We start from the raw sequence: 17,296 nt of genomic DNA, 5'->3' as shown, positions 1-17,296 counted from the left end.
CGTACAGAGAAGAACTTATACCAATCCTTCTGAAACTCTTCCAAAAGACTGAAGAGGAAGGAACACTCTCGAAGACATTCTATGAAGCCACCATTAGCCTGATACCAAAACCAGACAAAGACACCACCACCAAAAAGAAAAAAAAAAATGAATCAGGCATGAAGAATGGAGGAAAGGGGAAGAAAGCTGCTGTGCCCCCTTAGAGGTGCCCCATAAACCAAACGGTACTGATTTCAAATGGAGGGAGACACGGCAATGTCATCCGGCCTCTGACAAACCTTCCTTTCCTATTTACATTAGGTTCAGACTAATGTTAAAATGACACTGGATTCCCTGAAGTCCACTGGTTCCTGATCACACTGGGCTCAACCGCCTTTGGGGACTTCATACCTGCTGTTCTCTGCCTGGAATGTTCCAACTCCCTTTCTTAAGCCCTAAGCCTCCCCACGGTTTGCCAGCTTCTCCTCAGCCTGCAATATTTCAGCGACACCTCATCCAGGGGCCTTCCCCAGTCTCCCGGGTCTGAGTCGCCGTAGCTTGTTGGTTCACCCCTCTCTCATGCACAGCCCACTTTATACTGTAACTCAGAGTTACCCCCTCTGGACTGTGAGTCCCCAGGAGAAGAATGTCCTTTATCCTTGTGTCTCCAGGTCCCAACACAGTGTCGGGCACATAGTAGGTGCTCAGTTAATGCTGTGGGCATGAATGGATGGTAAGTGGGAGGGGCAGTGTGCGGATGGGGGCCAAGAGTGCAGGAGCTGATGACTCAGTACAGTGGCTGATCCACAGGTGGAGGGACCCACTGGTGCCCCGCACCTACCAGCAGGGTTCCAGGCCACAGCAGGGGCTTACCTGAAAGATGGGGTACTTCACGTATCCGATCTCTATGCAGGTGTTGTCATTTGTTGGTTTGTTAGAGAGGAGGGCTTTGAACCTGAGGAGGAACATAAAGAGGGAGATAAGAAGACTCAGAAAGACATCAACAGCTTGCAAGAGACTCAGCTCTCTGATGACAGAACATGTAATGTCTTGTATCCCCTCCCACTCTGAAATACAATGACATATCCATAGATGGTTTAACATAATACTCCCCCTTCTGATATGATACCATAATTCAATCTGAAGTTAAAACTAAAACTCTAAAGTTAAAAACAGTGTTTGGAACTGTTAAATTATTTCTCAAACAGGTGATTGGAAAAGAACAAATGCCTTTTAAAACCCCGTCCACCTTGTAGGGCCCATCACAAAGGCTGCCTTCTTCCTGGAGTCCTTCCTGATTCAGGCCTCAAGCTCCTCAGGAGCCCACGGAGCTCTCCACCTCCCTCTTCCCCCCTCCCACACAACCTTTGCTCCAAGAGGGCAGGGACTTCTGCCATTTCTGCCTCTGCTGCCTCCTCAGAGCCTATGCCAGGCTGGACCTGATGCACTGTAGGTATTTAATCAACGTCTGTGGATTACCTAACCACCTCCCTATGTGGGTGATCTTCTGTCTGGGGTTTGAGGTGCATTTTCCTGCCACTGACTAAACTAAGCTCCTTGTGGGTAGAGACTCAGTCAGTGGAACACATGGATACTCAATACATTTAGAAATAAGCTAAGCTGTGTCTCTTTTTATAAATTAAACTTTAAATCTGAAATAATTTTAGATTTACAGAAGAGTTGCAAACATCATACAGAGACTTCCAGGATGCCCTTCACCCAGCTTCCCCCAATGTTACACCCTACACAGCCACAGTACCTTTGTTGAAACTAAGAAATTAACATTGGTACAATACTGATCTAGTTCTTCTATGGTGTCACAACCGAGAACCTTGCAAGGGACAGTGTATTTTTCTTGCAGTGGCAAAGCAGACATTTGGGGTATTAGGTTTTGGGGGGGACACCAGAGATGCCAGGAGGCTTTTAGGAACCCAGGGAGTGTCGGCCACACAGCTTCATTAGTGACCTGGAAGTGGGTTCCGTTTCTGGATCCCAGTGTCCTTACCCTCTGCTCACCCCCTGGCAGCCTGCCTTCTCCTCATTCAGCATCACTTTCTTCTCTGCCCACCTTCACCGATCCCTGTTCAGGTCCCGGGATAATGCAGTTCTAAATGGCCAACTCTATCTCTACTCAAATCAAAAGGAGAAGCAAGGGCTGTAGCAGAGCTAGCAGGGACGGTGTTATACTACTGTCACTCCAGAGTCAGGGAAAAGTAAGGTTCAGGACCTCTGTGTTTTGGGTGGCTTATGTCAAAGTTCCCTGATGTTTGGAGAGCAGGCCTTTCAAGGCTTTTGTGTATGAGCTTTCAGGCCGCATGAGGACACCTGGCTGAGGGACCTACAATCCAATCCACGCTCTACTCACGAAGCTCTTTGCCCGATATGTGCCTCGTCTGCCTAGAGGAACGGTGCCCTGTCTAAGCCACATAATCAGGCTGCTGATTATGCTAGTGTCAGCCCTGTACTCTTTTTCCAAATTGTGGTTAAACATGTAACATAAAATTTACTGTATTAACCATTCTTAAGTGTAATGTTCACGTGAAGTGTGCTCACATCGCTGTGCAATCAGTCTCCAGGACTTACCCTGTCCCCGTTAAACAACTCCCCATTCCCCTCTCCAGCTCCACCATCCCCACCCTTCTACTTGCTGTCTCTATGAAGTTGATTACTCTAGGTTCATATAAATGGAAACATACAGTATTTGTCTTTTTGTGACGAGCGTATTTCACTTCATATAATGTTCCCAAGTTCATTCATATTGTAGCATGTGTCAAAACTGCCTTCCTTTTTAAGGCTGAACAACATGTATACACTATGTATTTTTTAATTCATTCCTCCACTGATGGACTCCTGGGTGGCTTCCCCCTTTTGTCTTTGTGAATCATGCTGCCTGAACACGGTATACAAATGCCCTGTACTCTTGGATCCTTGATTTTGAGAAGAAAACCTGCCAGTTCAGTGACGATACCACCCAAATTGAATTTCAGAGAACAGTAATAGCCACCCTCGTAATTCAGTGCTTTCAAAATTGATGACACATACCTTGGAGAGGCTGTAAATAACAGCACTTTGTGGGCATAAAATGGTCTTCCTTCTACCAGAAAGGTAACATCTGACATTTCTTTATTGTTAAGGAAATGAGGATCTGGAATAGGAAAGGGAGAAAGGGTAGCTTTAGAGGAGAGAAGGGTGAGGTTTGGATTCCCCTTTTGGAAAAGTGCCTGTAAGAGCTGACAGGGAGGCTATGGCGATAAAATACTTATTGGAGAGAAAGTGACCAAACAGGAGACAGAATCAGTTAAAGGAACACTCAAATCACTGAAATTCAGTTTCTCGTAGGAAACCTTCATAGCTTACTCGCGACTAAAAGTAGCATTTCCCCTTAGAAGCCTCGCCCCCAGCCCGAGTTCAGATGACTGTCAGGTGTGGAAGGTGACCATCCACCCCGCTGACCTCCAAGGAAGTCACCCCCCCACCTCGCTCCTCCTCAAGCTCGGCGCCCTCCTGCCAGAGAGAAGTGCTTCTGAAGAGCTGTCCCCTTGCTGCTGCGTTCCAGGCGATCCGAAATCCAAGCCCTTTTCTCAGGGTCAGAGGCAAACGAGCCAGGCCCCTGCCCTCAACTCCAAGAATAAAGAAGTTGTATAACTACTTGTACAACGAGTACTCTAGTACTTGCTGAGCTGCCACTTACACATGTAAACTCATTCAGTCCTGGGAGAAAGGGACGGCTGTCAGGTGTGCAGCTGGGGACAGAGACGCCAGGAGTCACAGTGACTTGGCCAAGCAAATGGCAGGTGGAGAGGCCAGGATGTGAACCTAGACATTCTGACTCCAGGGCTTGCATTGCTAAGCACTGGGATCCTCCGATTTGCCTGTCGTGTTGGCCATTTTTCCTGGGGCTACAGAAGGTGCCAGTCTGTCCTCAGCTCAGCACTTCTGCCTCACTGGGAAAATCCACCAACACTCCCGTGCACCCCTACACGGCTCCACCCCACCTGGCTTCTAAGTCAGACCCCTGGCCTGGCCCCATTTTGCCCAGGCCCTGCTGTAACTTGGACCCAGAATTTGCCTTCCTGGCAGATTCGCCCCAGGGGGTGGTCCTGGATGTCTTCCACTCATATTTCTCTGTCCATACCTACAGCCACCTCACCTCTTCCCAATAAAAAAGTTTTAATTTAAAACATCAAAAAAAGCATTAAAAAGTCAAAATCACCTGTAATCCCTCTATCTTAAAAAAATTTTTTTTATTAAAAAAAAATACAACACGGGCTTCCCTGGTGACGCAGTGGTTGAGAGTCCGCCTGCCGATGCAGGGGACCCGGTTCGTGCCCCAGTCCGGGAAGATCCCACATGCCGCGGAGCGGCTAGGCCCGTGAGCCATGGCCGCTGAGCCTGCGCTCCGGAGAGACCACAACAGTAAGAGGTCCGCGTACCGCAAAATATAAAAAAACAACAAAACCCAAACTTCTAAAACTCTCCAGGTAAAGGGAAGAGAGGCTATAGGGGAAGGCCCCAGCGTTGACTAACACTTCTCCACTTGCTTTAAAGACCGTTAACAGGTTGGAGTGACTTTCTCCCTCTTCTCAGCCACCTGCCTCCCTCCGCTGGGTCTCTCTCATTCCCACTGTCCACTTCCAACTAGCCCCCACTCCTGCTTCCCAAATTGCTAATATCTCCTACCTTTAGCTCTTTTTACCATTCTCCCCCAGAATTCACTGGGAGGGCAAGAGGACAACATACTATAAAAAATAAGGCATGTGCTCTCCAGTTTGCCATAGTCCCCACCACTCCCCTATTGTCTTACACCAAACTCATTTCAATCATTTTTATGACCTGCCTGGCCCTACAGAGACGCCAGTTTGGAACCTTTGTCACTACTCTTATCTTTCCTTTCAAGTAGATTCCTAAGGAACTACTATTTGGCCACCTTTAGTTATCTGAGCCTGAAATGCTGTATTGAAGATGCAAAACACTATTTGTTCCATATTCCACTTACTAGTAATTATGTCCTTTTTCTTTCATCTCGTGAGCTTTGAGCCTCTCAGGCCTGCCTTTATTCTCTTGGTGCTAATAACCCTTGGGATTCCAATGCTTGGGCTGAAAACCAGGCCCTTTTAATTGCTGGTGAAAGAAATCTCAGCAGGTTCAGGAGGAAAAAAAAATGTTCCCTCCTCTCCTATAGCTACAGGAAAGCAGATTTTATGCTGCATCAGTGAAACAGCCCTTGCAAATGTTTGCTCTAACAAGGGTGTCTTGGAAGGCACCAGCTGTCAGAGATTATTGCTATGTCCTGGCAATGTAACCTTCAATCTCTAAAGTCTGTTAATTTGATTGATCTTTATAATTTGTTGCCCTGATAATATTTTAATTAACACCTGTTTTCTACAAGGTAAGAACTACTAGCAGTTTTAGTACATTCTGGTTTGCCTACATGAATGGGCATAAAGAAAACCAGACAATTTGGATTCAACTGCTAAGTTTTTCATTTTAGCATAAAAGTTGTATCATTTAAATTAACAGGTTATTCATGACAGGAACAAAAATACTTTAAAACAGTTTCATGAATTTAGCCTTTTCATTAATTTAAACTAGCTCACCTGTTTCAAAAGTAGGGTTTTTTTGCTAAAGGGTAGAATTTTTCAGATGCTTCCATTTCTCCAAAGTTTCCTGGTCTTTACAGGAAGAGGAAAGAGGAAGTAGGAAAGTCCCCAACCTTCACGGCAAAGGGAGTCCTTTATCTTTAATATTTTATAACCCCCAGGCCCTCACAACAGAAGGTTCATGCTTCAGGATTCAAGGCAGCTGGGTGTTTGCCTTCTTGCCAGGCTGATCAACCAGGTTGCAAGCAGACTCAGGATCTTCCAAATGAAATCAGTGCCTGATGGAAAGGTTTCTTCTGGAAAACCCCAGAAGCCGGACTGGAGAATGATGGAATTGTGGCTTTGGGGGGACCTGGGTTCAAGCTCCAGTTCCACCTGAACTGATGCTGCAGCCTCTGAGAGCCTCTCTTCAGCTTTGACCAGGATGACACTGTGTGCCTCCTGCGGTGGCCCAGGGATTGCTTGAGAGAGAGTAGGTGAGGGGCTTTGCTGCGGCCAGCTCAATGCCAGGGTCAAAGAAGGGTGAAAAGTACTGTCGCTGTCCCCAGCTTGTTCCATCTCAGGGAGGAGGAACTTCTTAGAGGGGAGGCTGGGGGAGAGCAGCCATGCATGCACAGCTCAGCCTTCTCCGGGACTTTACCTGGCTGCTGGAAGTGCGTGGGCTCAGAAGGTCTTGGGCAGCCCGTCACTGTCGGTGACTTGCAGTAGAAAGGCACTCAATGGAGGGATGAGATTTTGGCGAGTTCCCTTGTCCACACCCCCAAGGTATGTTCTCCAAACAGCTTAATCGCATAGCAAAGGTGACATCCCCATCTCCACCTACCTCACTCCAGTCTCCAGCTCGTCTGCCCTCCAACACTCCCACCTTCTTTTATGGCGTTTGCTTGCTCCCTGCCCTCCAATCACAAAGCAACAGCGCAGGGCAGGACCCGGGAAGCACTTACCCAGGCGCGAGGTCTGTTTCCGTTTGATCTCTGTGAGCTTGGGGATGGGGTAGGGCCCGTAGCAGTGAGTGAAGATGACACACAGCTGCTGGCTGATCACTTCGTTCTGTGGAAAGGAAAGAACGGCTCACACTGCTGGGGGCTGTGCACTCATCCAAGCTGTGCTGTAACAATGGGTTCCTCCCCCCAGGCGAGAGGAGCCCACAGACTTACTGCAGATTCTCAGAGAAATTCCCCTGACATCACACGTTCACTTTGCCCCTCCGGCCCTGGATTTGCTTGCTCTGTTTGTCCACTATTTCTAGCAGGTTCATTGGTGGAAGTTTAATTTGTAATTAAATCCTTTCTTGCTCCAATCATTTCTTTACTATCCATTAGAAAACAAGTTTTGTAACTCACAGGATGGAAAATAAGTTTTTCACCCTAAACACACCTTTATTAATACTCCAAAATTCTGGCAGCAGTAATTATCCCGAAAATCACAGCAGGAAGCCCTGTGGGTCCTGTTCTTGTGCTCTCCATGACCAAGATACAAACGCTCCTGATTCGGTTTTCTTCTGAATTTGATTCTGGCGCTGAGGCATTTCCAGAGCCAGGAGTGCTCAGCTGAATCACTTCCTCCAAAAGAAAGTGTGTGTGGGGAGGGGAATAGTTCTGTGAGGCAAAACTACAGCTGCCCCAGTTGCTCAGGGAGCCTGTTTCTGATCGCCCTTCGCCCTTCACGTTCTCTCCTCCTTTCCCATTGGGGCCCGTGCTGTTCATTAATCTCCCTCCAACTGCAGGTGTGCAGGAAGGAAGCTCAGGAATCAGAGCATTTTTTGGGATGCTTTTTACTGGGTGAAGGGGGTTGAAACTAGGGGCTAAAATCAGAGGTAGATAGCTAGACATTTACAGTATATTAAGAAAAGTAGGTTACAACACAATTTGTACCATGTATTTTTGGAAGTAAAATGCTACATATATATTTGGATGTATAAAGAAAGGTCTGGAAAAAGAGTAGCTACCGTTGGGTGGGATGATGATGTCTTCCCTTTTCTTTTTATCTATATTTTCTGTAATAAACAGGTGTTGCTTTGGTCATAAAAACAATACATGTTATTTTTCATTTTAAAAGACAGGTTTGGGACTAATGATGTTAGCAGTTCTGATTCTTGAATCTGCTTCACTGTGTTTCTGAAAGAGAGGGATCACAGCTCAACCTATGGAAAGAAAACCCAACCCTTTGATCCTGCAAGGCACCATGTTACCTCAGAGGGGGTCCACAGAGGTGCCTAAGGAGATGCAATCCTATTGGACAGAAAAAGGGATTCTGCTCTCAAAGATGATACCTTGCGACCAGCAGCATCAGCATCACCTGGGAGCTTGTTAGAACTGCAGATCCGCAGGTCCCATCCCAGACTTCAGCCTCAGGTGGGCTGGGGGTGGGGCCCACCAGTCAATATTTTAACAAGTTTTCTGATGCTCCCTTTGTTTTGAGACCCACACGTTTCATATATTGAAATCCTGTCTTGGGTTTGACCTGGGCTGGGGACTGTCAATTTGTTTCCTTTGGTCTAAAGCCTTGCCACACAAACGTGCCCCATCGACCAGCAGCAGCAGTATTGCCTGGGAGCTTGCAAGAAATGCGGACTCTCCTCCTAGGCCCACTGAATCAGAATCCGCATTAACACGCTCTACAGGTGATCCCCATGCATACTCATGTTGGAGAAGCACGGGGGTGGTTGGCAGTACTGTGGCCCCTAGAGGACTGCGTGCCCTAATCCCTGGGGCTGTGATATCATGAGATACCATGCCTGTGAATATGTTCTCTTTCAGAGCAAAAGGGACTTGGCAGGAGTAATTAAGGTCACTAAGTAGTTGACCTTAAAAGGGGGCGATTACTTTGGATTATCTGGGTGGGCTCACTGTAATCACATGAGCCTTTAAAATTAAGAGGCAGAAGAGGAATTCAGAAGGGATGGGGGAGACGTGGAAGTCAGAGGGTCTGGAAGCCTGAGAAGGACTTGATGCACTGTTCCTTGAAGACGGTGGGGGCCACATGGTGAGCTTGAGAGGGAACGTAGGCCCCAACACTAGGAACAAAATGTGACCCCCCAGCTGACCCCCAGGAAGGAAATGGGACCTCAGTCCTACAGCCACAAGGAACTGAATTCTACCCAAACCTGAATGAGCTTGCAAGTGGATTCTTCCCGGGTCTCTGGAAAGGAACTCAGCCCTGCTGATACCCCTGATTTTGGTCCTGTGAGACCCTAAGTAGAGAGCTCAGCCGAGACCTTGTGCCTGGACTTCTGACCAATGGAAACCATGAGAGAGTAAATGGCTGTTGTCTTCAGCCTCTAGATTGTGGTCATTTGTTACCGCAGCAATAGAAACTAATCCAGCTCATCTAGAGTTTGCCTATTTCATCTTCCTTCTGACCGCAGCATACCCGACACACTGTGGATGCACAGTGAACACTTGCAGATCACAAGAAAGATGAGACCTGTGACCGGCAAGATGCTCTGTGCAGACTGTGTGCTGAATGGTGCTGGTCTCACTACCTGCACCTGGGGTTGTCTTGGGAGGCTTGCTGGTGAGTCAGCCCATCTCATCAACTCGGGGGAAGGAATGAAGATCCACTTCCTGGATTTCGTGACCCGTAAGAGAAGCTGTACTCAGCATCTAAGAGGTGACCGGCACCGTGAAAGGAGCCATACTGGGGGCAAGCAGAGGCAGCAGAGCAAGATCCCGTCTCTCCAGGAACTCACAGCTCGGCCTCACTTCCTAACTTCACTATGTGTTGTATCACCTGAGAAAGTGAAGACAAGGGCTGTCCGTTCCACAGGGACAATCCTCAAGCACTTAAAAATTATCTGGGAGGCACGTAACTCCCCACTCCTAAGTGAGGGCTGCATACAGTGACTTGATTCCAAAGAGCACAGTCTGGAAAGCGAGGGGGAGGCAACAGTAAGTTTGCCGTGGAGAAACTCGACAAACACAATCTCAGCCAGGTGGTCAAGGTCATCATCACCGGGGATGAGTCATATTGATAGCATGTACACCTGATGTGATGAGAAAGGCGCTTTACCTCGGTGGGCATCCTTCCCAAACCCACAATCTCGGTCTAAATCGTGAGACAGATACTGCGTGCTCCACTAGAGGGGCAGCCTATAAAACATGTGACCAGTACTCCTCAGAAACGGTCATGGTCATCAAAAACAAGGCAAATCTGAGAAACTGTCTCAGCCAAGAGGAGCTTAAGGAGGCATGACGACTAAAGGCAACCTGGTGTCCCGGAGCAGAAAAAGACACTAGATAAAAACCGAGGAAACAGGTATAAAGTATTTAGCTAACAATAACGTACCCATGTTGGTTCACTGATTATAACAAATGTACCACACTGATGCAGGATGTTAATACTGGGGGAAGCAGGTGAGGGGTTGTATGGGAACTCTCTGTGCTATCTTCTCCATTTTTCTGTAAATCTAAAGTCATTCCAAAAAATGAAGTCTATGATTACAAGAAAAGCTGCCCGATGAGGAAATAGGAAAATTATGATGAGAGCACTAAAAGTTCAGGAGAGAAAGGGAAAGAAGACGGGTCATCAACATTTCCCTAGGCTTGACTCATTCATCCCCCAAAGGTTTCGTGAATGTAAACTTTCCCTCATGCGCTAAGCTATGCTTTCATCCATTCGTGAATTTTCTTCAAAATATTTATTGAGCATCTGCTAAGTGCCAGGCACTGGCTAGACCCTGAGGGCTGGACACTGTGTGAAGGATGATGCTGATGAGCCCGACGCCAGCACCAAAGATGCTGCCATTTCCGAGGCTTTCTGGCCGCTTCTCTTTCAGAGATGAGAACCCTAAGAGAAGCCTCCCCACTGTGTCCTTGAACTCATCTGTGTTTGTCGAGGTGTCTGCTCTGTGCCCTTTTCTGTGCACTTCCTCCAGACTGTGGGATTGTTGGGATAATTCACTCTGCTTCCCTGGCACGCTGTAATTCGTGTAAGTTAACAACTCTTGTGGGGTTGTTCTACCCTAAGGATTTGGGTAGCTCTGGACCCAAACCTCAAGACAGTGGCTGGAATTAGCCAAGCTTGAGGCTCACTCTCTTCTGGGGGTGGGCGTGGGTTGGGTGGCTGTGCTGGGACAGACGCTGACGCTCTCCTCTGAGTGACACATTTAAGCATGGCGCTTTTAGCTCAAAAGGCCACAAGGCTCAAGCCCCAGGGGCAGCAGGCCAGCCTCAGCATGTAGGCCCTGACCTGGGAGGCCTGGGCTGGGAGAGGTAGGTCTGGCCAGGCTCACGTACATGGCAGCCGGTTAGCAGTTGTTATTGGCGTGCCGCTGGGGACCTGGAATTCAGGTTTCTCACGGAAAATGCTGGGTATGTGTGCTCGTGGGGTGAACTTGGGTCCTCGGGACTCGGAACTGTGCAGCTACATAGAACTAGACAGGAATGAAGCCAAGTTCCTAACACCAGGGTTACCAGGAGACTCCCCTGAGATGGATTCCTGTGGACTTTGGGGCTGACATCCTTCCTCTCCTCCTCTAACCCCTCACTCCTCTCCTAAAAAGATACTGAAACACCTTCTCTTCTTCACAAAGGAGTGCTAGGATTGATCCCAAAGGTCCTTTTCAGGTGGCTTAGGGGGGGGTTCTACACAGTGGTAAAAACCTGGACAAGGGGGCCAGATGGGACTGGGTCCCAGTCCTGGTTCCTCACCCACTAGCTCTGTGACCTTAGGAAAGTGACTCGGCCTCTCTGGGTTTTGGTATTCTCTTCTAAAGTGGATTAAAACTACCTGCTTGGTGAGGTTGCTATGAGAGCTAAAAAGGATAACACATCCCAATATACTGCTGAACCAAAGGAAAGTGCTGAGATTTGACCATTTTTAACCCCCAAAACAGCAATTTCCCATAATTCAGACGAATGCCTATTTTTCTAGACCCTAAAATGTCATAAAATTAATGGCAGCTTTTAGGAAGAGGAAAAAGAAACTCACCACATTAAACACACACACCCATTTTTAAGATCCATTTAACTTGAGAAATGCTGGAAGGTGGAAAAGGCTGTGTCTCAGAATCAAGAGAATGCGGAATTACTGTTACTATCTGGGGACACTGGCAGGGAGTTCTCTGCCTCAGTCCACTGTCAACAGGGACTGACTCTTCCCTACAGAGGCCCCTCCCTTGCGGGATGCACTGACCTGTGAGCAGTGAGCTGCTCTGCGCTGCCACATCCCTGGGAAAGGTGGAGGTGGGAAGTGTCCCCACCTCCAGAGGGTTCTGCGAGGTCAGCATGTAGCCCCACTGGAGTTGTGCACAAGATGAAATTGAACACACGATGAACTCAAGTGCTTTTAAATAGTCATCCGTGTGTTTTGATATGTACCTTTTATTCATGTCAAGTGAGGAAGGTTTTCAATTTACGGTAGTAATACAATGTTTCCTTTCTAACTACATTTAATGGAAAGCAAATTGATTTAAAGAAAAATATCAGTGGAAATACCCTTGAGGAATGAAAGGGAAATCAGACATTATCAGATGAAGGAAAACTCAAAGAATTTGTCACCAGGAGACCTACCCTAAAAGAATAGCTGAAGAAAGTTCTCTAAACAGAAAGGATAGAGGAAGGAATCTTGGGACATCAGGAAGAAAGAACATGGTAAACAAAAATATGGATAAACATAATAGGTTTTCTTTCTTCTCTTGAGTTTCCTAATTATGTTTGATGGTTGATGCAAAAATTATAAGTGTCTGATGTGGTTCTAAATATGTAGATGAAATATTTAAAGACAATTATGTCATAAATGGGGGAGGTAAAGGGACATAAAGGGAAGTAATGTTTCTGTACTTTACTTGAACTGGTAAAATGAAGACACCAGTAGTCTATGATGTTACACACACACACACACACACACACACACACACACACACACACACACACTATAATACTGCAAGCAACCACTAGAAAAACTATACAAAGGCATACAATCAAAAACACTACAGACATATAAAAATGGAATTTAAAAAGTGTTCAAGCAACTCCACAAGAAGGCATAAAAAGAAAAGAGAAAAAAGACAGAGAGACCAAACAGAAAACCCAAAATAAGATGGCAGGCTTAAGCCCTAAAGTAGCAATAACTGAGTAAAATACAAATGGTCTCAATATACCAATTAAAAAACAGAGATTGGCAGAGTGGATGAAAAGCCCCACTATATGCTTTTTACAAGAAAGTCACTTCAAATCTAATAAAACAGGCAAGGTGACAGTAAAGGATGGAAAAAATATATCACATGAACATTAATCAAAGGAAAGCAGGAGTGGCTATATAAATATTAGATAAAGTAAATGTCAGAGCAAGGAAAATTAGCAGAAGCAGAGAGGGGCATTATATAATGATAAAAGGGTTAATTCACCAAGAAGATATTGCAGTCCTAAATGTGTATGCACCAAACAACAGATCTGCAAAATATGTGAATCAAAAACTGACAGAACCAAAAGAAGAAATAGACAAACCCACAATTACAGTTGGGTTCTTTCTCAACTGATAGAATAACTAGACAGAAAATCTGTAGGCTATGGAAAAACTCAACAATACCATCAACCAACAGGGTCTTATCGACAGTTATGGAAACACTCCACTCAACAATGGCAGAAAACAGTCTTTCCTTTTTTTTGGCCACATTGCATGGCTTGTGGGATTTTAGTTCCCAGACCAGGGATCGAACCCAGGTTCCCAGCAGTGAAAGCACTGAGTCCTAACCACTGGACCACCAGGGAATTTCTGAAAACATTCTTTTTAAGTGCCCGTGAAACCAAGATAGACCATATCCTGGGCCATAAAACCAACCTCAAAATTTTAAAAGGACTGAAATAATACAGACTGTGTTCTCTGACCACAATGGAATCAACCTAGAAATCAATAACAGAAAGATAACAGGAAAATCTCCGAATACTTGGAAACTAAACAACACATTTCTAAATAATTCATAAGTCAAAAAGGAAGTTCCAAGGGAAATAAAAAACACACTGAACTGAATGAAAATGAGAATAAAAGGTATCAAATTTTGTGGTACACAGCCAGAGAAAGATATGCATACATAAGACAAGAGGAAAGGTCTCAAATTAATATTCTAAGCTTCTACCTAAAGAACCTGGAAAAAGAAAAACAAAATAAGAAAAAAAAAAGAAAAACAAAATAAGCCCAAAGCAAGCAAATAATAAAGATGAGAGCAGCAATCAATGAAACTTAAAAAAGAAGAGTAGCAGAGAGAGAAGACACAAATTAACAAAATCAAGAATGAAACAGGGGCTATCACTACAGACTCTGTAGACATCAGAAGGGTAATAAGGGAATGTGATGAGCAGCTCTACACACATACATTTGACAACGTAGATGAAACGGACCAATTCCCTGAAAAACACAAAGTACCCCACCTCACTCAATATTAAGTAGATAATTTGAATCGCTCTGTAACTATTAAAGAAATTGAATTTATAATTTAAAAAACTTCCCTTAAAGAAATCTCCAAGACCAGATTGAAAAGGAAGAAATGAAACCATCTCTACTTGCAGATTACATGATTATCTAAGTAGAAAAATCCCAATAAATCTGCAAAAAACTCCTAGAACTAATAAATGAGTTCAGCAAGGTCACAGGATACGAGATAAACATACAAAAATCAATTGTATTTCCATATGCTAGCAATGAACACATGGACAAAAAATTAAAAATATAACACCATTTACAATTGTTAAAAAAAGAGAAATAGTTATGTGTAAGTCTAATAAAACATGTCCAGGGGCTTCCCTGGTGGCGCAGTGCTTGAGAGTCTGCCTGCCGATGCAGGGGACGCGGGTTCGTGCCCCGGTCCGGGAGGATCCCACATACCGCGGAGCGGCTGGGCCCGTGAGCCATGGCCGCTGGGCCTGCGGGTCCGGAGCCTGTGCTCCACAACGGGAGAGGCCACAACAGTGAGAGGCCCGCGTACCGCAAAAAAAAAGAGAAAAAAACATGTCCAGGACTTGTACCCTGAAAACTCACAATACTGATGAAAGGAATCAAAGAAGATCTAAAGACACCAAGAGACTAACATGTTCATGGATTGAAAGACTTAACATAGAAAAGATGTCAATTCTCCCTAAACTGATATAGAGGTTTACCACAATTCCTATCAGTCTCAGCAAGATTTCTGTTGTTGTTCATATAGCAAATTTGTTCCAAAATTTATATGGAAAGGCAAAGAACTAACATAGCTAAATTCATTTTGTGAAAGAAGAATAAAATGGAAGGAACAAATTTACCCAATTTCAAGATTTATTTTATAGCTATAGTAATTAAGACTGTGTGGTAATGGTGGAGGGACAGACACATAGATCAATGGAACAGAATGGAAAACTCAGAAACAGACCCACACAAACATGCCCAACTGACTTGACAAAGTTGCAATAGTAATTTGATGAAAGAGAGATAGTCTTTTCAACAAATGGTGCTGGAGCAATGGAACATCCACTGGCAAAACAAAAACAAAAACAAAACAACTTTGCTCTGAGTCCTGCATTTCATACAAAAATTAACTCAAAATGAAAATGAATCACAGACTTCAGCGTAAAACAGAAAACTATAAAAATTCCAGGAAAAAAATGCAGGAGGAAATCTTCATGATTTAGGGCTAGGCAAAGCATTCTAATACTTGTCATCAAAAGCATAAGCTGCATAAAAGGAAAAACTTAAATTGGACTTCCTCAAAATGGAAGCTCCATGAAAGACCCTGTTAAGAGGATAAGAAGACAAGCTGCAGAATGGGAGAAAGTATTTGCAAACCATGTATCTGACAAAAGACTATTTTCTAGAATTTACAAAGAACTCTCAAAATTCAACAGTGAAAAACCAAACAATTTAATTAGAACACGGGCAAAAGACACAAAGAGACATTTCACTGAAGAGGATATACAGATGGCAAATAAACACATGAAAATATGTTCAACATCATTAGCCATTTAGGGAAATGCAAATTAAAACCACAATGAGATACCACTTATACATCTACCAGAATGGCTAATATAAAAAATAGCAGTAGCATCAAACAGGGAGGATGTGGAGAAACTTCATTACCCATACTTTGCTGGTGGGAATGTAAAATGGTGCAGCCACTCTCAAAACCAGTTTAGCAGTTTCTTTAAAAACTAAACATGCAACTTCCATACAATCCAGCAGTTGCACTCCTGAGCATTTATCCCAGAGAAATGAAGACTTATATTCATATCAAAAACCTGTGCAGGAATGTTTAAACAGCTTTATTTGTAATAGCTCAGAACTGGAAACAACTCAGATGTCCTTCAGTGGTGAGTGGTTAATAAACTGTGATCTGTCCATACCACAGAGTACTAGTCAGCAATAGAAAGAATCAAACTATCAACACATGCAACGACCTGGAAGAATCTTCAGAGAATCATGCTGAGTGAGAAAATCCAATCCTAAAAAGTTACATACTGTATGATTCCACTTAAATCACATGCTTGAAATGACAAAATTAGAAAAATGGAGACCGGATTAGTGGTTACCGGGGCATAAGGAGGGAGTGAGGGCAGAAGAGATATGGGTGTGGCTGTAAAAGGGCAACAGGAGGGATCCTTGTGGTGATGGGAGTTTTCTGCATGTTTACTGTATCATGTCAATATCTTGGTTGTGATATTTAACTGTCATTTTGCAAGATATTGCCCATGGGGGAAATGAAGTATCTCTCTGTATGTTTTCCTACAACTGCATGTGACTCTACAATTGTCTCAAAATAAAAAGTTTAATTTACAAAACTCAACTTTAAAACAGTGGGAAAAACCCCTAAAAACGTGTATAAACCACAAGGGAAAAAAAACCCAAAACACATAGCTTATGTCTCACCCTGGACATGAGCTATGTGTTTTGTCTTTTTTTTCTCTCCATGTGAACTGAATAGAAACCCCAAATGTCCACCATGTTCTGAGAAAGGCTCCGTGCCATTTGATTTCATCTCCTACACTTTCTCCTGTGTCCCACTGCTTCCTGCTGCCCCAGCACATCAAGCACGTTCCCACCTGGAGCCTGAGCTCCTGCAGTTCCCCCACTGGGAATGCTTTCCCTCCAGACCTCTGCGTGGCTGGAAGCTTTTCCTCACTTAGGTGGTTGTTCACATGCTCCCTCCTCTGGGAGACTTTTCTTACCATCCTCTCGAAATTAGACCTTGCACCAGAGACTACATCGTTGTCCAAGTTCATTTTTTTCATAGCATTTATCATGCTCTCACTCTCTTTTGCTGATGTATTTCCTTGCGTACTATGTGTCTGCCCCTCCCCTGGCCACAGTAAGTTCCATAAAGAAGGTAAAGAAGGTCCTGTCACCCCTGTAGCCACTCATGACTACAGCATGAATAAATGCCCAGAGGAGTTATGTGTGGGAGAAACGGGCCAGGAGCTCTCTTTAAATAGATGTATTTTAAAAAATGACTGTATTGTTCTACTCCTGGGGAACTCTAGAGACACTGAACCCTTTTAAAGATAAAATTTATAACTGGGGACAAAAAAGCACATCTGCAACTAGATTTCAAGTAACGTATGACCGAGCAAGAGTCACGGATGCGGAGAAGGCCTCGCCTCATTTTACAGGATGGCTGTATTTCTGTGAGTTGACCATAAAGTGGATTTATTTACAGGAATTCTATATTCTTACCCACTACTCTGATAGAACCAGGTATCTGTGCCCACAGAACAGCAGACATGATTTGAACAGGAATCCGTTAATGGAGGGAG

At 44.7% G+C, this 17,296-nt stretch overlaps 1 protein-coding gene across 2 annotated transcripts in view; it reads right to left on the bottom strand.

Moving 5' to 3' along the window:
* ABTB3 (ankyrin repeat and BTB domain containing 3) overlaps positions 1-17,296 on the bottom strand; it is a gene marked incomplete at both ends in the record, with an annotated part of 305,359 nt that overhangs the window by 15,228 nt on the left and 272,835 nt on the right. For both annotated transcript variants that reach the window (XM_082850526.1, XM_082850527.1), the window contains 3 exons: positions 853-934; positions 3,022-3,124; positions 6,524-6,629. In XM_082850526.1, the coding sequence (XP_082706652.1) occupies positions 853-934; positions 3,022-3,124; positions 6,524-6,629 (291 nt within the window). The remainder of the gene's footprint in view (positions 1-852; positions 935-3,021; positions 3,125-6,523; positions 6,630-17,296) is intronic.

Source organism: Leucopleurus acutus (assembly GCF_964270905.1).
Source record: "Leucopleurus acutus genome assembly, chromosome: 11".
NCBI lineage: Eukaryota > Metazoa > Chordata > Mammalia > Artiodactyla > Delphinidae > Leucopleurus > Leucopleurus acutus.
Note: the sequence above shows the minus strand (reverse complement) of the source record. Positions and strands in the feature narration are given on the sequence as shown.